At 31.4% G+C, this 22,941-nt stretch overlaps 1 protein-coding gene across 1 annotated transcript in view; it reads left to right on the top strand.

The window, feature by feature from the left end:
• Nucleotides 1-22,941, top strand: part of DIP-kappa (Dpr-interacting protein kappa) — a 176,935-nt gene that overhangs the window by 82,671 nt on the left and 71,323 nt on the right. Inside the window, exons 3-7 of the mRNA XM_065500311.1 lie at nucleotides 9,781-9,825; nucleotides 9,952-10,055; nucleotides 15,178-15,385; nucleotides 15,480-15,635; nucleotides 19,833-19,961. Coding sequence (XP_065356383.1) covers nucleotides 9,781-9,825; nucleotides 9,952-10,055; nucleotides 15,178-15,385; nucleotides 15,480-15,635; nucleotides 19,833-19,961 — 642 coding nt within the window. The remainder of the gene's footprint in view (nucleotides 1-9,780; nucleotides 9,826-9,951; nucleotides 10,056-15,177; nucleotides 15,386-15,479; nucleotides 15,636-19,832; nucleotides 19,962-22,941) is intronic.

The raw sequence follows: 22,941 nt of genomic DNA, 5'->3' as shown, positions 1-22,941 counted from the left end.
ATAAAAATGAAAGGAAATAAAAAAATATATAAATGAATTTATGTGCGTTGGGAGGCAGCTATTGCTTTTTTTTACAAAAATTATGTAGATAGAAAAAAAAAAAAACAATTTGAAAAATATATTTAAAGAACACAAACACACAAAGTTACTTCCCCATGCAGCAACAAAGCTTAAATAAAAGGAAACCAAAATAAACAATGTTTATAAATTAATAAATGGGAGTATGTATGTATATTAGAGAGGTACTTATTTGTCACTTTTTCGATGTTCTAAGCTAATGAAAAAAAAAAAATATGAAAATTCGATCAAAATTTTATTTTTAAAATTTATTTTAGTCCAGTTCCCAAAAACTTTTGAAGTTTTTCATATTTTGCGATTAGTTTGATTATCAAAATCAGAAAATTTTTTATTTTTTATACTAAAATATCTAAGCTTTATCAAATTTTGCTCAAATTTTCAGCATTTGATTTTTAGATTACGAGAACCATTAGAACATCGAAAATCAAAAAAGTGAAAAATAAGGGCCACTCTAATGTACACGTATACATAAATGTATGTGTTTTTGATAATATTCAAGGGCATGAGTAAAAGTTTAGCAACATTTGGCCAATTTAAGGTAATTTTTCTAAGGAGTACCATTTTGTTCTAAAAACTTTTATTTTTTTATTATTATTTTGGTCTATTTAATTGTTTGACTCTAAGCCTATTTACGCTTCATTTGTCAAGTGTACTCTCCGGAGTACTAGTGGAAATACGATGTGTATTTGTTTGGTGTTTTTTTCTATGATGCACAGCAAAATGGTTTGTAATTTTTAAGGTTTTACCTCAAACGAAAAAATTAAAAATAAATGAAAAATCAACAATTTTTTGTGGTCGTGATATTGTAATATTTATAAATGTTTTATTAATGTTGTAATTCATTTTATAATGGTTTTGTAGTAGGGCTGGTAAAGAAAAATCAATATTTTGTTTAAATTTTTTAAATAATATAAATTGACCATATTATCGTTTGAACACAACGTTAGCGCTGTTTTTCAAAACTTGTGCCACGTGTTTTAACAGTTGAGTAGAAACAAAAAGTAAACATAACTCAATATATTATTTAGAACTACTTAAAAAAATATGTTCGAATTTTTACCTTTATTTGCATTAATCACTGATATATGGATCTACATCTGCATAGTGTTTCCTAATAGGTAATCCGAATATTGGCTAAAGAAAACTACCGGTTATAGTAGCTGTCGCTGAATTGACAATCTTTGGCCTAGTTTAATTCATTCTTTTGACAATGGAATTTAATTTCAATTTTGAATTAATAAATTTTATCTCCATAACAATATTTATATGAGATAATTCTGCATTACAATAAATTATCGGAATTTATGGACCCATCCTAATGTAGTTTAGACATATGATTTTTGTTTTAAAACAACTAATTTCAAGTATAATTTAGGGATTAATTCTGTTGCCCCATCTAAAGCTCTTTTATATCTGAATGACTATTGTTTAATGCCGAAAAGATTCTACCTTATGAGGTACAAACGGTATCCTTTATGACTATCACGCAAAGTTGTCCTACGAGCAGCGATCAAATGGATCGCGCCGATATCTTTATCTGCACTCATTGTATGTAGGATATCCCTCAAGATATCCTCTAACTTTGAGATTTCGAATTTCAATCCTGTCAATCTTCATGTAGATTGTGTTCTGAGATTATTTGAAGACTGATCTTAAGGCTGCATTTCTACAGCTTTGAATATTTCTCAAATAAGTTTCACTCAAAGAAAGCGACTTGGTCACTAGCGTGTCCCAAAAAAATTTTGGGGTTCAAGCATAATTTGAAAGCTTATAGATTAAAGTATTTTTGAGATTTTTTTCAAATTTTTCGGAAGAGGTTTAGAGGTCGTTCAAGTCGAGTTTTTGCCAAAAATCGGGTCAGTCGGCCTTTTTTGAGTTTTATTCATAACTTTGTCAATACCCACGATTTTCGTTACAATTTTTCCATAAATTTTGTAAATAAGGCTTTATAACTTTTAAATTTTTTATAAAAATAAAAAAACTAACAATGCAGTTTGAAAGATAAATTAATTCTTAATAATTTAGGGACAACAATTTTCTTTTAAAATGTACCAAAATGACTTTCGGAAGTGGGCTTTGTATGGGAGCTATGACTAATTATAGACCGATCGTTATACAATTTTGTGACATGACTTTTGTATATATATAACATATTTGTATTGAATTATATTTGAATACGAATATTTTTAAGAGATTTATGCTAGTTAAAGTGATTTACGGAAGTGGACCTTATATGGGAGCTATGACTAATTATGGACCGATCGTAAAACTTATTTGTTCTCAATTTGGTTTAGATATCTTTATAACTAAGATATTTATGAGAGCTTATCTATTTTTAGATAGGGCAATCGTACGGGGGCTTGGAGAAATAATGGACCGATTCCAACGAAATTCAATAGGCTTCGTTCATGTGGCAATAGAAAAGCTTGTACCAAATTTTGTCTTTGAAATTACGACTTCTAGTTTGATTACACTATGGTGTTGTAGGGTATAAAAATCATTTTGTGTACATAAAAATTTTCGTTTGCTTTATACAACTCAGGAACGGTAAAACCAAATTCGAAAATTGTATCCCTCGACCACTTTTGGGAGCGCAGGGAGTTCAGAGAGGTTGATGTAGGAGCAGTATAAGTTTTCTTTAAAATCCACAAACAGTCAAATAGTTTACTGAGATATAAATAAAGGGTCTTCCAATAAGAACTACCGAACTTCGACAGTTGATAGAGGACATATTGTTGAAGCTATCTCCAATGTTTCCCAAAAAGTCACTGTTTGGTGTAGATTTTGGGCAGGCGTGAATTTGACATGAATTAGCAAAAGTGAACAACAGGACTACGCTACGCATTAACAAATTATACATTCTGACCGAGCAATTTGAGGGCACGGCATCTCACGTGGAGGTGTTCTGAACTTGCCACTGAGACCTTGCGATTTGACCCCGTTGTACTTTTTATCGTCAGTAACAGGTCTTTTTGAATAAACCACAAACCACATCGACCCTCATAACTAACCTAACGATCAATTTCGACCTGATTTATATGCCAGAGTTATGGAAATTTAGACATACAATCCTCACTGATAAAAATCTGTTGACTTATACCTGCATGAAAAATCAGTTTGTGTCTTTGAATGCTTACTTGAATTGATAACTTCTTCAGTTCACATTGGCGGACAATACTGCATCTCTTGGAATGCTCAATAAAAAGCTGACTGAAAAAGGGCCTATAGTGGTGGTATCTGTAAATATAATTCAACTCTGTCATCTCTATTCATTGGGTTGGACAGAGACCGGACTGTAGCATAACTTCTGGACTCATGTAGCAGTTCTTCAAATGACTTTTTATTTTGTTCAGCTTGTCCAGGGCTATAATTAGATCGAATGTCATCAGTGCTTGCAAGTCTTGCTACTTATATTGTGAAGCGTGGCTTCACTTTAAAAACTCGAACTTAGGAATAAAACGAGAGACTGCTGTGATGACAGTTTAATGGAATTTTCTCTCTGCTTCGTGTATATTGGAGGTTATTAGAATATCAATTAAATCTTTAATGATCTTAAGGTAACCTATGTAACTTCTCAGAAGTTGCTATAAATTTAGCATTCAGAGACGAATAAATCGTATATGTATCTAGACACAGGGATATGGCTAAATTGTCAGATGCCAGAAAAATTATTGTATAGTTACTGAAATTACTGTTGGTGTATTTAATCATAATAAAACTAGTGCAATTACCCAGAATACATGTGGGTATATCTACCTCAATTATGCAATCATCAATTTTGTCCGCCAACAAAGCTATTTTCTGGTCTTACCCAAGACTGGAGAAACAGATCTTATGGTGAGCGTTAAAGTACCCAAGTGCCAAAGAAGTTTTAACGATCGCCAATAGAACATTCATTTGTACACATAATTGTAAAAAAAAGCGGATACTGTTGTACAGTGGTTGTACTGGCATCAGGAATTTATTACGATACCTTTAAGTTTTTGGGTTGGCAGTCAGTATTGGCAAAAATTGCACAACCATGATACCGTTTAATTCTAGTTCAGACTAGTAAGATTTGTAGCAAATGTAAAATTTAATATCTACAAAGTTCTAGTAATATGATCCCCTTTTTTAAACAACAATTACCTCATCCTGTTGACGTGAATGAATAGAAACATTAAAAATATTAAGTTTTTCGAACTCCAAAATTTTACAAATATTACGTTTGCAACATAAGGTAGTATTACTTCCAATAATGTTGCACATTCTCTTTATTCATATGTTTTGTAAACCAACTAAGTCTTATTAACTCCACATTTAAATTATGTCATCTTTTATATCATTTAATAACTTTATTATAAAAAATCTTGTTATAACACAAGAAATAACCATTACACTCGCTGCACACAAAAAAAATGAAAAGGAATTTTAGTGATTTATGTCGTATAGTTTTTTTATGAAATAGTTTAAAATCATATACATACATTCAAATATTCCCATAAAGAATGCAGACAATGCTGCACTTGAACACAAAGCAGACTTAAGACATTTAGACGAGTAAATACTTTTATACTCTCACACATATACACACTCATACATACACAACAATATATAAAGATGCATTTGTAAGTAAATATGTATATATATGTACATGTGCATATGCCACGACAAGAAATTCATTTTTTTGAAACATTTTCGACAATTTCCTTATGGTAGTAAATAGTAAAAAGAAATCTAAAGATCCCTGTAGTTTAAAAAATACAACTGTTACGTTGTGTTCTATATTATTTTATTTTGATTTTTTTTCTATACCTATATATTGAGGGACTCTGGGGATGAACAAAATGAAACTTTTCTGCCAAAACTTACTTATATTTAAGTCATGAATATGTATTTGGGCCCTTTGGTTGCATTTTATTCTATGGTGTGCTCTACAAGACATTGACAAGTCGACTTTGAATGCCAACTGGTTGGTTTTATAACCAAACTATATTCATAAAGAAGTGTAGTGTTTCAATTCTGTCAGTTGATCTATAATTGTAGTTATTAAAATTCTCCAAACGCCTGAGTGCTTTAAATTATATACTGATCTTAAATAATTAATTCGAAAGGATTCATTGCACGCTCTTATATCGAGTTTAAAAAGGAGTTTAAAAAGGAATCTCTACTATGTTATTCTTACATCGATTTGGCTTGAAAAACATATTTTTTTGGTACTCCTCTAAATCTTAGATCTATTTCTCAGAAAACCCTATTTTTTCGAAAATAAGTTTAAATGGAAGAACTTTGTGGGTTCCGAACACAAAACTCTAGATTGCGACTCAAATGCGAATAAGTAGCAATAGAATGCAGCAATATTATTTTTTTCATATCTTATGTATTTATTGAATATTAATTTTTAAGATGATCTAACTATAATTAATTCATGTTTATTTAATTCTGCATTCTTCTGCCAGGACTTCGGCTCATATCTGCCGTGGTTTAAAATATTGCGGGCTAATGGATTTGTGAGTTACCCAAGTTTCAGCAATAATTCTTCTGTGAATTTATTGTCTAATTCTACTTCTAGCTTATCATAACCTTTCAGCATCATCTCTTGTAGTCGATGTTGTTATTAATTATTCAGCATCACTTGACTATGATATGTCGAAGCAAAGATAAGTTGTACATATACATACAAAGTTTTCATAACTGTTTCAATATTCCATCACAAATACATTCTGCACCAGAGGGACAATGGTTTTATTCATTGTAAAACAATAATCGAAATAATTAGAAACCGATTACATACCGACTCTTACTTCACACTCGCATTTTCTAGGACCATTCCACGAATTATCTCATGGCTGTGCCGAATCTCATATATCCCACCAATTGTTGTGCGTTTTGTATCTGATTCACCGGATTTCGTTGGTTTTATGTTTTGAATTGCTAGATTTATGTATTTTAATGTTATCGGGATAAAAATACAAAGTTCTTCGTATAAACAAAGTTCTTCATATATTTGATCCAAAATTTTTAACCAATTCAACTACTCGTATTCTTCAGACAAATTTCGATTTGTTAGGTCTCCTCCTATTTTAATTGTTTCTCAACGTCGGCTATCGGATTTTGTTGGTTTTCAACACAAAACATTTCTGATCAACAAAAATATTTTCATCACCCTTAGTTCGCCCTCTTAACAAACAGTCGGACATAGCTAGATCATCTCAGAATTTTATAACGACCCAAAATATATACAAAATATATTAATGTTGTCATACTTACAAACAATGCTTAACTCAAAGCTTTTATTCAATGTTGTATGTTTCACAGCTATGTTAACCCATTATTGCCCAGCCGATAATTTCACTTACCAGCTCTTTAAACAGCTCTAAAGCTAATAATGTATAAAATATTGAACTTTTCTTTCAAAAACGTTTTAATTTAGTGTGTTTTAAAAAAACAATTTGGAGGATATTTATTTTTTTTTAATTTATGTGTCTTTGGCGAACGTTTTCGACAATCTCCAAAATTGGACATATTTTGAGATAAGTATACAAATTATATAAAATGTTAAATTGACTAACAGTAAACTGTTTATAAGCAATAATTTGTATCACTTTTATTACGTATAAAAAATAATTCAAATAAATTTTCCTAAACACTTGAAATACTATCACCTATCCTTGTGGTAATTTTACTTACCAATGGGCAGAAATGTGTAGCAAATTCGGCAAAATTTATAAAATTCGCTTAATTCGTATTAAATTCAAAAAAAAGGGAAATTCCTTATATATCTTATGCTGACTAGTGAATTTAGTATGCAACAATGTCACGTTGTCTGTTGAGCCGCATGGTATAAAAATTTTGTTGGATTTTTGTTATTTATCGGCTTTCATGAATTACCGGAATGGAAAATATACTGGTCAAAGGACCCATATTTTGGCGTTTAAATTATTTATAAAGCTATATCATGAAATCGTGCCGAAATCATAAAAGGATACATTAATTTATTTGATAAGAGCAACATTGATCTAAAAGATATATTCGGTAAAGTTATAGACTTAGTAGCATTCTCAGACTTATGAAACAAACGTTTCATACTGTCTGTAATATTTGCTCACAATTTAGCCATTGATGTGGAAGTGATTCCATATTTCGGTATGCATTCTTGTAAGAAGTTTATTAAAAGAAAGCCTATTCGTTTTGAATTGAAGGCATGGTGTTTGACTGCATCAAACGGATATCTTTACAACGTACAACTCTATGGCCGTTCATCATCAAATTATGAAGGGGCCCAACTCCCAGAGAAGATGACAAACGGCGATCACTGGAGAGACAAATCACGGCAGAGTGGATCCAAAACCAAACACCACACTGGACTGGATATGGGTGAAGTGGATCTAAATGACAATCCATTAGCTAACTATAGAATTGATGTACGAAACTGCATGTGTTGGTCTCAGCAAAAGAGGGAATAAAACCATTTTCGCAACTACTATTTCGTGCAGCTGCTGTAAATGAACTGTAAATGAACCAATATAAGACCACCCGAAAGTTAGGAATTTTCACTATCAAGAGAAAATTAGTCGCAATTGGCAAACCTTAACAAAACAATACATAGTATTTCAAGACGTTTTGGAAACCGAAAACGGGTTGTCATACCCATACAACATATGAATGCCAAGTATGCAATGTCTGTTTACATCAAAAATGCTTTAAAAAAGCATATAAAAGTATAAAATTTTATTTTATATGGTAAATGTAAACTTTTTTCCAAAAAATGTATTAACTTTGTACTTTACTTTTACGAAAAAATCAATTTTATTGTTAACAAAATTTTTGTGTAATATTCCGAAAACCCTTAACATATCAGCCCACTGGTAAGTAAACTTACCATCTCATATCTCAAAAACCAATCGCTCCATTTTCTTGAAACTTTAATTATTCCTTAGTTAGGTCTAAAAACCACTACGTACAAAGTTTCATTGAAATTGGTTAACGCTTTCGGGTACCGGGCAATAATGGGTTAATAACATGTTAACCGCCGTTAATATAAAATGGAAAGGTTGAGAAACATTATGCAACATTAAACCAGCCGTTGAAACGGTTATATACGAATTCAAGTACAATTTCGTAACAATATATTTTATTGGATATCAGAAAAATAATTCGATATGTTACAAATGTAATGACAAAATCAATATACCCCCATATTTGTGGAGGAGAAAGTGAGGGATGCGGGTGGAGATTGGACAAAATCCAATAGTAAAACATATGCAAACTTGAAAAGAATTTGTGTTAAATTTTGCACAAATATTTATGCGCTATAACCTATTTCGGAAGCTACAATCTATTAATGGGCGGTCATCACGAAAACAATAATATAACTTTTGAATACAAAATAGGAAATAATTTTTGAAGAATATAACTTTCTGTGGAGGCTGTCTCACATTTTGCACATTTATATATAGAGTTTTTGGTTCTACGGCCCATATTTCGATATATTACAAACGAAATGATAAACCCTGTATTTTTGGTAGTGGGTATAAAATATCATCGTTTTTAAAGGTTGTATGTATTACATTTTGTTCAAATATCTCTGATCAACTAGAAATAATGGAGGAAAGTTTTATACCCCTTAGCCCATCCCTTGAGCACCTATCGTGCCTTCATCATACGGATGGACATAGCTATATCGTCTTTAAATTTTGGAACGACCCAGAATATATACATGTTATTTTTGGTACAACGGATAATATTTCGATATAGTATAAACGAAATAAGAAACTCAATATACCAACATCTTTTTCGTAGTGGGTATTAAAAGGAAAATATAATTTTTACTAAAATCTTGTATGGTTCGACCAAATCTAAAATATCAACCAATTTTATGTCTAGAGTTTTAAAATGTTCTAACAAAAAGAATTAATTTTCATAATATTTTCGTAAAATATTGCCAACATATAAAAACACCAGCAGCTGAGAAGAAAATGTTAGCAATATTATTTAATGAATTTAATATTTAGAAAACTAAATTTAAAAATTCTGAAATATTTAACAACAACAATTTACAAATTTGGTTAAATATTTAACACTTTAAATTTATTTCAATAAATAATACTTAAATATTTAACACAACTGTGCCAGCCATGGGAATATTATACAATGTTAACTTGGATATGGTTGCGTGTATTTGTTGTATATCAAAGATTCTGTGTGTTTCCCCAAAGTTCTGAAGTCTGTAATGCTTCACATCCCCAAAGCCGTAGCAAAGTCTTTTTGCCTTTAAGGCTAGACACATTCTGCAAACTGTCCTTTACAATAGCGGCAACAACGTTGGGGTTTGGTTGACTGCTGCTCGGTTGTTGGGCTGCTTGCTTGGTTAACTTTTCTTGTGGTCTATAATAGTTTTTAATAAATGATACTGACAAAAATTATTTTTATTTTCATCGTTTTTATTTCCTTGTCTTCTTTTTTTTTCATGCACCCAATTTCGTTTTTCGTTGTTGCAAGTTGCAATATAAAGCGTGTTAAGTAAACGGATTTGCTGTGGCTTTGTAATATATATATTTTTGTCACACTTTGATGGGTGGTAAAAGCATTATGTTGTGGTAGAAAATCGTTTCATATTTTAAATTATGACATTAAATGTTAAAATAAATTGAATTTATTAATATTTTTAATATATTTAGAGGAATTTAATAAAGTATTTTGTTTTGTTTAATATATTTACAGGCAAACATATGCACATGGGTGATAAATCACATACTTCATTGGATGGTGAGTAAAAATACTAATATTTAAGAGGCTTAATTTAATTCAATTCAATTCAACCATTTTTAAACAATTTAATTTCGAGCCTCTTTAAAATAATTAAAATTTATAAAATTATTCTTTCCTTACTAGAATCGGATATGCCTCGCTTTGCCGAACCCGTAGCCAATGTAACCGTATCCGTTGGTCGAGATGCTCTTTTGGCTTGTGTTGTGGAAAATCTAAAAGGCTACAAGGTAATTTGCCCCAAATAATTAAACTAACATCCACAATAAAAACCACAAAATTATCCAACATCTCATCTATTTACTAAAATTCTAAATTCACAGAACACTTGAAAATGTTTGCATTCAAACAAATATTGCTTACAATTCAGATGAAAATAAAAACCGCAATTAACTAAAGAAAACCCAAATTACTAGTAAATAATACACAATACTTGTACTTCAAATTTCAAGTATACTCTTATATTTTATATATAGAAGACTTAAGCAAATATTGATTGATTGTCATGCAGGCAAATAAAATATCAAAACTTATAATGTTTTCATTGAAAATTACATACACACATATACTTTCGTAAGGAAACAAAAAAACTGCAAAAATAGAACATTAATTATTCAGTATGTCAATACTTGTACTAAATTGTAGTCAAATGTACTCAGCATGAAGAATTGTAGAAATTTAATGATGAAAATTGATGTTGATATCAACTTTTTACACACATGTCCACGAAGATTTAAATATACAATGCTAAAAAAATACCCAGCAAAGATTTTGGGAATTGATTTAAAAGATTACAGAATCTTAGACAGCTTTAAATAGACGTTGGTGGCCAAAACCAGTTACTCTTCAGATGCAGAAGAATGAATCCAAGTTATTACCGGGGCAGTCACACATAAGGCATTGTTCTTCTTGTATAAGCTGACAACACGCCGTGAATACCTGTTAGAGTTTTTATCATAGAGATTATACATAGAGACGAGATACTCAAATTTGTCAAATAAAAAATACAACAAATCATAGCATGTACTAGGACGTTGTTGCAAGAGTTAGGTTTTTGACAACAGACTTAGGTCTTTGACAATTACGTCTCGTCTCTATGTTACCCTATGGTTTTGATACTTTTTCATTCCAAAAAACTGTCTTCGTGCCCTAGGGATATCAACACCTCTTTGACACATAGTTTTTTTCCAAGGACTGCACATTTAACAAATAATTGCACCAAACATACCCCATCCCCCCTTCATGACAACGAATCATAAATCGAATAAACATTTCAACCTAATCACGGGTGCTGGACTGTCCACTTAGATGTCAATTGTGATGTATTGAGATAAAATTATCATTGCTTTGCAGTTGTACCGATGGCGTTAATTTCATTTAAACTTATGGTCTTCGGGTCAAATTTGACCCGATATTTTTTTTGCCAATTTTTTTTCTAAAAAAAACTGCGTAGTTGTTGGTTGACATTTTAAATTAAATTAAAGTCATAAAATATCAAAAATATCAACCACTCACTTAAAAAAAAAATTATTTTAATTTCAAAATGGGTCAAATTTGATCTGAAGATCTTATGAAAGATATGAAAAAATAGCTTTGGTATTTGCTCGGGGAATTCCAGTTATCCTTCCAGTATAATTTTCAGCAAGTATAATGAAAAGCGACAGATATATATTAGTACTGACAAAAATGTATTGCACTGCTACCTGTGCGTAACAAAAATTCAATATTTTTTCTCTGGTTTAAAGTCATTAAGTGCCAAAAAAAATTTTTTTTCTTTAAAAATCTAACGTAGTTGTTGAAAATAAATAAAATTCATAAAATATCGACTACTCACTTTTATTAAAAATTAAATTTTAATTTCAACATGAGTCAAATTTGTCCAGAAGACCCTATGAATGTTAATAAGATGGTGCAGATATTGGGCAATATGAGAGACAAAAGACCAATGTCCTCAAAGAAAATTCCCAAACCGTTGACCAATTCAAAAAATTATTTATGAAGATTTAAATTTCGAAGCACAGAGATTTTAGAATAATCATTACAGGTTGGTATTTAAAGTTCGTAGCTATATTCGATGTTGGAATTATGTTTTCAGCCTACTGGCCGATGATTTGTCTGCCTACATATGCAATAAGTTGATATTAGGTAATAAACTATGTTCCAGATTATCAAGAGCCCAGGTAATAGTTTCGCTCTTATAACATCCACCATCCACCTTTTAATCTAATCCAGTGGCTCCAGATTAAATATTGTAGCTCCATTTCTGGTAGAATAAAGGTAGTATAAGATATGAATCCAACGAAGGTCACAGGGGAAAAAACTCTATGTAGTAATAGATAGGGTATATATAAATTATATATAGTATTTCCACGAAGACAAATTTAATTAAAACGAGAGTATTTAACCCCGACACCAAACGAGATCAGTTTCACAACGAGTGAATTAGTGTACTAGTACCAGCAATAATTACGTACGTATGATGTAGAATTTAACTGTCTCTGGGTTAAGTTCAAAATCAAGGCACACTGTTTTCCCTTAAATGCCATTTCCGATTCAATATTGAAGATTCTTGAGAGTTGTCCTTACGGTGAAATTGTTATTGCTGGTGATCTTAATGTCCACAACTCCTCTTGGCTTTACCATTCAAGTCATACTACTATAGAAGGCCAATATGTTGAACTATTCGCGGCAATTAGTGAATGAATCCACGCATATGTCATGCGTTGATGGGCGACATCATAAAATCCACCTTTTTCTAACTTCACACTCTGCTAAGTATGTTTTTGCACCATTGGTTAATTCAGATCATTGTACTCCTTTTCGCTCTCTGAACTTCGTAACGTTTCACGACCAGCTACGAAACGTTCAACGTAATTTAATTTTCGTCATTTTAATTGGAAACTCTGTTTCTTAGACAATAGTGTCAATGCTATGGCGAAAATAGTCGAAAATATAAATATGATGGGGATAACATTTTTCTTCCATCAAAGAAAATTTCGACTAAAACTATGGAAAATTCTGGTTTAATCAGAAAAATTCCAATCAGATCTAGAGAGGAAGCATTCACAATCTGGCGTGATAACAAATTGCCGAAACTGATTCGCTGCGCAAAAAATCGAAATCCTCGTGTGCCAAAGGCTCAGGCGTGAAAAGTCTCTACACGAGCAGCGCCTCCTAGCCAAAGTTATCACTGCTCCACGGGACAGTAAAAGCTTACTGTCCCGCTTAATAGTTCATAGCTCCCATATCCGAAAAATATCTTAACGAAAATTTAACACAAATTTGATTCAAGTATACCTAGATTTTACTACTGGATTTTGTGACGTACGGGGTATATTGATTCTATCATTACGCTTGTAACACATCGAAATATTGGTCGATATAACATAGTTTCTAAAAGAAATTAAAGAAAGTTTGGAGCTTATTGTTTTCATCATGATGGATTGTCTACACGACAGCAGTTCGCCAATGGTTGATTCCATGGGGTCGTTTTATCGGTTATCTTCAACAAAAAGCAAGGCATTATAAGTACATGTTCCTATATTGGTTCCTATTCTACGGTACTTGAAAAAAATATTTATTATGCATTATGGCTCACTCAAAGGTTTCCTGCTATCACTGGAGATGCGAAACGAATAAGAATCTGTATTTTTCAGAGAAAAGTGAAGAGTCTTCAGCAGTGGTACTAAACTAAGCAGAGTTTCCCGCAAAGATCAATGAAAATAAATTTTTTGATATCAAAAAACTGCACAGATAGTTTTCTATTTGCATGATAATAGTCGTCATTGGTAAATCCAGTAAGTTTTCAGTATGATTTCGTTCTTTTAGATGTCCAATTAATGAGACAAATACATTAGATCCTGATATTGTAATGCTGGACCTTCAGCTACTGCAATCTTTCACATCGACTACCATTAGTTTATCGGTATGAAAAATTAAACTTTAACCGAGAACACAAATCCATATATACAGAGATCTGTGCTAAACTGTCAATAGAAAAGTCAATGCTAAATTCTCCTAAACACTTCACTGGGTTGCAACTATTTGATGATAGACGACTAGTTAAATTTGACTGTAACCATCAACTCTATATGGAATCAACTATATGGATTTGAGGTTTATACACAAACTATTACGATACTATACAAATCGCACAAACTACAATTTGGTAATTGTGCATATTGAATACATATTTATTAGTGACTGCATACATATGAACACAGACACATATATGATTTCAACCTCATGTTGTAAATTGTAAAATACAATCAAGATGAGATACACAGATACAATTTACACAAACACTGTACCTATACAGAGTGAAGTGAAATGGCAAGTGGTTGAATTATTTGTATATACAAAGGTATATTTATGAGTGTATTTGCCAAACTTGTCATTCATTATTACAAAATTGGATAATAATATGTATGTCAATTTATCACGTTGTTTTTAAGAAGTAATTATAAATAGTAATTTTTTGGTAATATAATACTACTGTATAGCAAAAAGGGAAATTTAATAGGAAATTTGTTTTAGTAGTAATATTTAAAAGTATTTAAAATGTCATGCAATTACAGTATTGAAAACCAGCTGATGTCAATTCTAATTAAAGCAATATTTTGAGTATATTTCTCAACAGTTAAGTAAACATAGCTTGGAACAAATTAATTCAATTTGTGCTTAATTCACTAAAATCTTAATTCGGAATTAAAAAATGCCAGCAATCATTCCATATATCCGTTCTCAACATCAAATTGTTTAGCTTCATTCAAAGGCTTTTATTTAAATTGAAAAAAACGGGGTTATTTTGATTTTGTCATTCCGTTTGTAACACATAAGAATATTTGTAGTAGTAGTAAATAAATATATTCTGGGTCCTCATAAGATTCTATGACGATCTAGCTATATCCGTCAGTCTGTTGAAAACATAATAGGACCCAAAAAAAATAAACTTGCTGGCTGGCTGAAATTTTCCACAAAGACTTTTTGTATTGAAAACGGGCAATATCGTTTCATGATTACACTAAAAAAAATCAAAAATTAAGTTCCATTTTAAATATGTATATATTTAAGAATATCAAAATTTTGTCTGTGGAGACGAAGCGAAAAATTCCGTCAAGAAAATTATATTTGTACCCTTCTGATTTCTAAAACATTTAGTGCACACGCTTACCATGATCATACAAAATTTAAAGTTCTCAAAGTTCTCAAAGCGAATGAATCATAGATTTTAATGAAAACTAATCGTTTGCTTATGCGTTTTAATTCAAACATTTTTACACTCATGACACAAAAATCTATAAAATATTGAATAATTGCAACAAATAAGAAATTGTTATTTTTCTCTTTAAGGTTGCCTGGGTAAGAGTAGACACCCAAACCATATTGTCCATATACCACAATGTCATCTCACAAAATAATCGCATCAGTCTCACATATAACGATCACCGATCGTGGTATTTACACATCAAAAATGTGGAGGAAAGTGATCGTGGTTGGTACATGTGTCAGGTGAATACAGATCCAATGCGTTCGAGAAAAGGATATCTGCAGGTTGTGGGTAAGTTAAGCTATTAAGTTTTTACTTGATTTGTTGAAACAAAATATTTCGAATAAGATGTTTATTAAAATTTGTATATTTTTATTAATTTTAGTTCCCCCCATGATTGTAGAGGGCATGACCAGTAATGATTTGGTTGTTCGTGAAGGCTTAAATGTTACACTCATGTGCAAAGCTCATGGTTATCCCGAGCCATATGTTATGTGGCGTCGAGAAGATGGTGAAGAAATGCTGATAGCTGGTGATCGTGGTAAGTTTTCCACGTCCACTAATATGCCCACTTATTAAATACATCTGCAAAATACATCGGTCTGTGATCGATCATATTTCAGATCAAAATTCGATTACTTATATAAAAACCCACAATAGCTTCAATCGATAATAACTTGTCCAATAAGCGTTTAATCAAGAAAAAGAGCTCGATCTGTGATCACTCATATTTCTGACCAAAATTCGATTTTTTATATAAAAACTCAGAATATGTAAATTCGCTAATAACTTGGCCACTAAACGTTTAATCAAGAAAAGCAGCTCGATCTATGATCACTCATATTTCTGACCAAAAAACGATTTTTTATATAAAAACTAAAAATATCTAAATTCACTAATAACTTGGGCAATAAGCGTTTAATCAAGAAAAATAGCTCGATCTGTGATCACTCATATTTCTGACCAAAATTTGATTTTTTATATAAAAACTCAAAATATCTAAATTCGCTAATAACTTGGCCAATAAGTGTTTAATCAAGGAAAGCATCTCGATCTGTTATCACTTATATTTCTTAACAAAAATCTATTTTTTATATAAAAACTCAAAATATCTAAATTCGCTAATAACTTGGCCAATAAGTGATTAATAAAAAAAAAGAGCTCGATCTGTGATCACTCATATTTCTGACCATAAATCGATTTTTTATATAAAAACTCAAAAACTATAATCATGAAAAGGTTATCGATCTGTGATCATTCATATTTCGGACAAAAAATCTATTTTTTATATAAAAGCTCACAATATCTAAAATCGCAAATAACTTGGCCAATAAGCGATTAATCAAGAAAAGGAGCTCGATCTGTAATCACTTATATTTCTGTTAAAAAAAATATTTTTTTATATAAAAGCTCACAATATCTAAATTCGCTAATAACTTGGCCAATAAGCGTTTAATCAAGAAATGGAGCTCGATCTGTGATCACTCATATTTCTGACAAAAAATCGATTTTTGTACCCTATACCACCATAGCACACTGTGGTAAATCCCAAATTTAATGTCTGGCAACATTCATTCTGATCATTTAATGAGCTTCTCAATACAATAGGGAACTGTAATTCATGTTTTGTTTTTTTGGTTTTTAGCTCCGATTCGGAAAAACTAAGCTTTAAAGTCAGTTGTTGTCAACAGGTACATTAAGATTTCAAAGAGAAGTGTATTTTTTGTGTGACTTTGGTTTATGATTAAAAAGGCTACGGTGATTTTATTGTCATAATTTTTTTCTATATTATTATTAAGCTCCATTTCAAGGAAATATGCAACAATTTTCATTTAATTATTTCCATTGTAACTATTAAAAAAAAACTATTTTTTGTGAGAAGTTCAGATATTGGAAAAAATAAAGCTGATTATTCCGCATAGTTCCGCTGTAAAACTATATTTGGGTTAATCTGCCAAGTGTTCACTTTAAGGTAAATCAAAAATATCTTGCGCATTTTTGCGACCGCCATAAATTTTTTCACTTTTCCAGTATGACCTACACAAAGAAAAAATAAAATATTTCCTTTTTTCAAGTAGAGTTAAAGCTGTTTATTCCGGATAGTTCCGGTGCAAAACTATATTTGAGTTAATCTTTCAAGTGTTCACTTCAAGGTAAATCAAAAACATCTTGCGCATTCTTGCGACCGCCATAAATTTTTTCACTTTTCCAGTATGACTTCTACTTTTTCACGAAAAAAATTTTTGAAGAATGGCTAAAAACTTCCAAAATACATTGCGAAAAAAAAAGTTCGTTTTTTATAATCGTTTATATATTTGAACTCATTTTTTATATGGTTCATAAGTGAGAAGTGAACCCTACATTATTTATTAATTTTGTCCAGTTAGATTTGCGATCTACCACACTGTGCATAGTAGGGAGGGTATTATGCGTTTGTGCAGATGTTTGTAACGCCCAAAAATATTAGTCACTTTCTTAGCCGATTACAGAGCAGAGCACAGGTCGCAATTTTTAAGATATTTCGATCAACTTTGGTACTTATTATTATTTTTTCGGCCCAAGGACAAAGCCTATTGAAACTGGCTGAAATCGGTCCATTATTTCACCTAGCCCCCATACAAATGTCGTCCCGAAATTGGACTTTATCGGTCATAAATGTTTAATTTATACATGTACCTACACAAAATTCGCTCCAAATAAGTTTTATATATACAAAATTAATGTCACCAAATTTTGTTACGATCGGTGCATAATTAGTCATAGCTCCCATATAGACCCGCTTCCGAAAATCACTTTAACGTGCATAAATCGCTTAAAAATTTTGGTATACTCACAAAATTCAACATAGTAAACTTTTATATAGACATAAATCACACGACCTAATTTCATGGTGATCGATCCATAATTGGTCATAGCCCCCATTTAAGGCTCACTTCCGAAAATCACTCAAAAACATAAATTATTGAAATTTTAAAAGAAAAATGCTTTTTTCTCTTTTACTTAGTGTAGGGTATTATATGGTCGGGCTTGACCGACCATACTTTCTTACTTGTTTAAATGAATTAAACCAATTGGTTGCTCTAATCGTGGCTCTAAATTAAACCAATTTGTTGCATAATCGTGGCTCTCAATTAATTCCATTTGTTGATCAAATCGTGGCTCTAAATTATACCAATTGTTTGCACTAATCGGGGCTCAAATTAAACCAATTCGTTGCTCTTATCGTGGCTCCAAATTAAACCAAGTGGTTACTTTAATCGTGGCTCTGAATTAATCCAATTTGTTGCACTAATCTTGGCTCTAAATTAACCCAATTTGTTGCTCCAATCGTGGCTCTAAATTAATTCAATTTATTGATCAAATTGTGGATCTAAATTAAACATATTTGTTGCTCTTATCGTGTCTCTAAATTAAACCAACTGGTTGCTTTAATCGGGGCTCTAAATTAAACAAATTTGTTGCTTTTATCGTGGCTCTAAAAAACCAACTGTTAAAAAACCAACCAAAATTAGTTATTTAGAACGGTCCTGGTTCTAAATGAAGTTAATTTATTACTAAATGACGGGTTCGTGGCCCTAACTTAAATCATTTGGATGGTGCAGTTGTGGCTCTAAATTAATAGAAATTGTTTATCCAATCGTGGTTCTAACTTTTTTAAATTAAGATCATTTGTTGATCAAATCGCGGCTCTAAATTAAACAAATTAGTATCTCCTATTGCTGCTCAAAATTTAGTGAAATTATTAATTTAGTCGTGGTTTTAAATTAAGTAAATTACTTATTTGCATCGAGGCCCCTTATGAAATAAGTTTATTGCTTCAATCGTATATATTTATTAAGTTAATTTGTCAGTTCAATCGCGGCTCCTTGTCATATTAACTTGTTTCCTCCAATCATAGCTCTAGATTAATTCTGTTTGTTGCTTCAATTATGTTGCAAAATTACGTGAATTTGTTTCTATAATTATGGATCTATATTAAGTCAATTTAAAACTCCAGTCGTGGCTTTAAATGAGATCAATTTGGTGCTCCAATTTTAGTTATAAATTAAAATAATTTGTTGCTTCAATCATGGCAATAAATTCATTTTGTTTACGCCCACTTTGTTACTCCACCCATAGCTTTGAAATAAGTTAAAATTTACTATCCAAAACAAAGCAAGTTCGATTAGAAAAGTTCAGTGACCTATCAGAGACTTTTAAATAGGTATACATTTTCCTCCTGAGATCATGCTGAATTCACAGCATTTAATATGAGAGCATAGAACTATAACTGGTATTTTTTACCAAGCCACCAGTCACTTGATTAGTTTTGGGTCAGTAACATTTTCTGTATATAATAGAATAATGTTACTTAGTAATAGATTTGAAAATTGCACTAACTATTACTTATTTATTGCAACACAGTTTGTCCCGTCTGATATTTCATTTAATGAAAAAAAAGACCCAGTTTTACTTTTTAGGTCTGTGTTTAACATTCGTGTGCAAATACTACGTTACTAATTGAACGTACCCTAAATATATAACAAATAAAAAAAAATCGTTAATGGATGCAGTTCTCCTAATGGTTTTTAAAGTATTTTCTGTCATACAAAGGCAAACAAAAAAGTAGAAATGAAATAAAACCGATTAATTTTTATATCACCCTAAATGTAACATCATTTAAAATAAATATTTAAAAAATTTATGCATTTCCTCTATTTTCAACTCTCTTTTTCTATATATTTTTTTTGTTTTGCAGTTAATGTTGTGGATGGCGAACTATTGCATATAACGAAAGTGAGTCGCCTGCATATGGCCGCCTATTTGTGTGTTGCTTCAAATGGTGTACCACCCTCCATTAGTAAACGAGTCAATTTAAGGGTACAATGTAAGTATTATATAAATAAAGGTATATACTGCTATACTAACATACATTACTGCTATGTGTTAAAGTAAATATTGTAAATTCAGTAACAATTTTCATTATTTTGTAACCATTACTAAAGGTTTGTTTTTTCTGTGTTTTTTTTTTTGGTTTGTTTCCATATTTAAAATTGTTCTGTTTTTTGTCTTTCGTTTTACTGGTAAATAAATGCATGTCATGAATTTTACTTTGAAATGCAGCAGAAAACCAAAAAAAAGCTGCCCTTGTTAATAGAATACTAACGATTTCATTGCAATCAGATCCACAAACTTACTTTCTCTTTCCTACACCTTACACACAAATATTTATACTATATAGAGAAAATAAAACAAACTATTTCATTAGTAGCAATAATTGTTGTTGATGTAATTCAATAAATCATTCAGCAATATTTGCTTAACACAACAAAAAACCTATACAGTAGCAACAGCAACTACAACAAAATTCTACCAAACATTAAATGCAGAAATAGTTCAATTTGTAAAATGCAAAAGTTTTTTTTTTGATATAGAACCGCATACAATCAAAACGAATTGTATGTATTGGTATTTGTTTTTAATTTAATATAAGTACAGTGAGTGAAAATAATAATAATAATCTACAAAAAGTGGTTGTAATTTAAAAATTAGGGATTCACAACTGATGGCGTATCTTTAATAACTTATATGTCATTTTGAAGGGTATACATCTGTCATTTCTCCTCACATAGTTATTGAACATTATAGTGTAAACTTCGAAAATATCGAACAACAAAGCGTCATATGTGGGAAGTTTAGCTTTACTTCTTTAATTTGAAAAAAAGTGCCGCTGAAGCACACCAATTGCTCATCAAGCAAGCGAAAAAAGTTTGAAGAGTAAGAATTGGAGGAATTACACCATGGAGATTGCTGCTTGGGAGCTACTCAAGCAGCAATTTCAAAACGTTTGCGAGCATCAGGATTCATCCAGAAGCAGGGAAATAGCATACGAATTGAAAGCGAGAGACCATGAAAGACGATTTTGTATGTCCTGAAATGCAGCTTGAACACTATGAACAAAACTAATTTTTACCCCGAAATATTACTTGCGTTGAGAAATGGATCCATTACGATGTGTGAAGCCCGTCCAACCAGCCGAATCGACAACAAAGCCAAAAAACCATGGCGCTAAGGTAATTATCTGTCTTTGGTGGAACCAAAAGTGTCCAATCTGAGCTGCTGAAATCTGGCCACACCAACACAGGGAAACTATAGCGAACACAACTGATTCGTTTGAAGCGAGCATTGACCAAAAACTGCCCACAATATGCGGCCAGACATGAAACCGTAATATTTCATTATGACAACGCTCGGCCAAATGTTAGCAGGTATTGCAACTATTCAGACAAATATTGGTAGGGAAGTTTTGCATCATTGGCATATAGTCCAGACCCGCCTGACTATTAGTTTTTTCTATCGATGCATAACTCTCTCTCTGGGATACGCTTCACATCAGAACAGAGTATCCGAAATTGGAAGTTCTACTCCGATCTAGCTATGACCGTTGACCGTCCGTATGTGTATTAAAAATACTATAGGGCCCAATCGAAAGGCGCTAGCTGGCTGAAATTTTCTAAGTTGAAAATGGGTAATATCGGTCAGTGATTTCACCTAGCCCCATGCAAATGTTCCCCCGGAATACTAGTTAATCCGTCATAAATAAGTCACAAATGCGACAATCCCGATAAAAATTTGTTCTAAGTACTCAGAGATTATACTGTAGAGAAAATGACTTGAACATTCATAATTGTCTTATAATATTTAATATCGCGATAAAAGAAGTATTTGTCACTAGGTTCCGTAAAAGGTGACTAGAACATTCATAATTGTCTTATAATATATAAGTTTTATATGTACCTAAAACTATCTAAAAACTATTTGTGAGGATCGGTTCTCAATTGACCCTACCGCCCATATAACCTCTATAACAGAAAACAATAAACAATAAAATACTACGTGAGTGATTTTCGGAAGTGGGGCTTATATGAGAGATATGAGAAATTATGGACCGATCACCATAAAATTAGTTGGCATGTATTCCGTATATATACAATTTATTTGGAGCGAAATTTTTGTAGACACCTATATAAATTAAACATTCATGACCGACAAATTCCTATTTCGGGAGAACATTAAATGATTAAGTAAAATAATTGATTTAAGCCAGTTTCAATAGGCTTTAATCCATGTGTACTCTAAGGTGGGTGCTAGACTAATATAGACTGTGAAGATGTAGGATATCAAAAATATACGAATAAATTTTTCTGCAAAATTTTCTAAAACTTTATTTTCAGACTAATTTAATTTCTAAATATTGGATGAAACTTGGATCTTTGCTACTACATTTATAAATAATTTTATATTTAATTTTGTGTTTATGTTGCCACCTACTGTACTTTATATCAGTTCCACTTTAAAAGCTATTGAAAGCACATAGAGGTGTATATATGAACAAATATGGTCATTTCTCAAAATAAATTAACAACAAAGAAACTGCCTCTATCTAAGTTTAATCGTGACCGCAATAAAATGAGACTTTGATACCTTGAGTTAAAAAAGGTCTTTTATCTAGATGCTAGCAGTTCCGGTCTCTCTTCGGAAAGGTCAATGTCTCTTATTAAGGCATCTTGTAAAAAAGGTGAAGGCGTCGTTAACATTACAAAATAGCTGTCTTGTTTATCCGAAACAATTTTCACCATCTCTCTGTCCGACATATCTGATAGAGGTTGATTCCGTCATCTGAGTACATTAGAGCAGGAGCTATATCAGGATATAGTTTTTTCTTTTATTCATACTATGTAATTTAACAACACAAAAATAGCAGTCATCAATGTAGGGTTGCGGTTCTGACCAAATCACTACACACTTTACACACAATGTTTGGAAATCATCTTCATCTTAAAGTAATTGAAATACTTGTTTCAATT

The sequence above is a fragment of the Calliphora vicina genome, chromosome 2 (assembly GCF_958450345.1).
Source record: "Calliphora vicina chromosome 2, idCalVici1.1, whole genome shotgun sequence".
NCBI classification, from domain to species: Eukaryota; Metazoa; Arthropoda; class Insecta; order Diptera; family Calliphoridae; genus Calliphora; species Calliphora vicina.
This window is presented reverse-complemented; position numbering and strand designations above follow the sequence as displayed.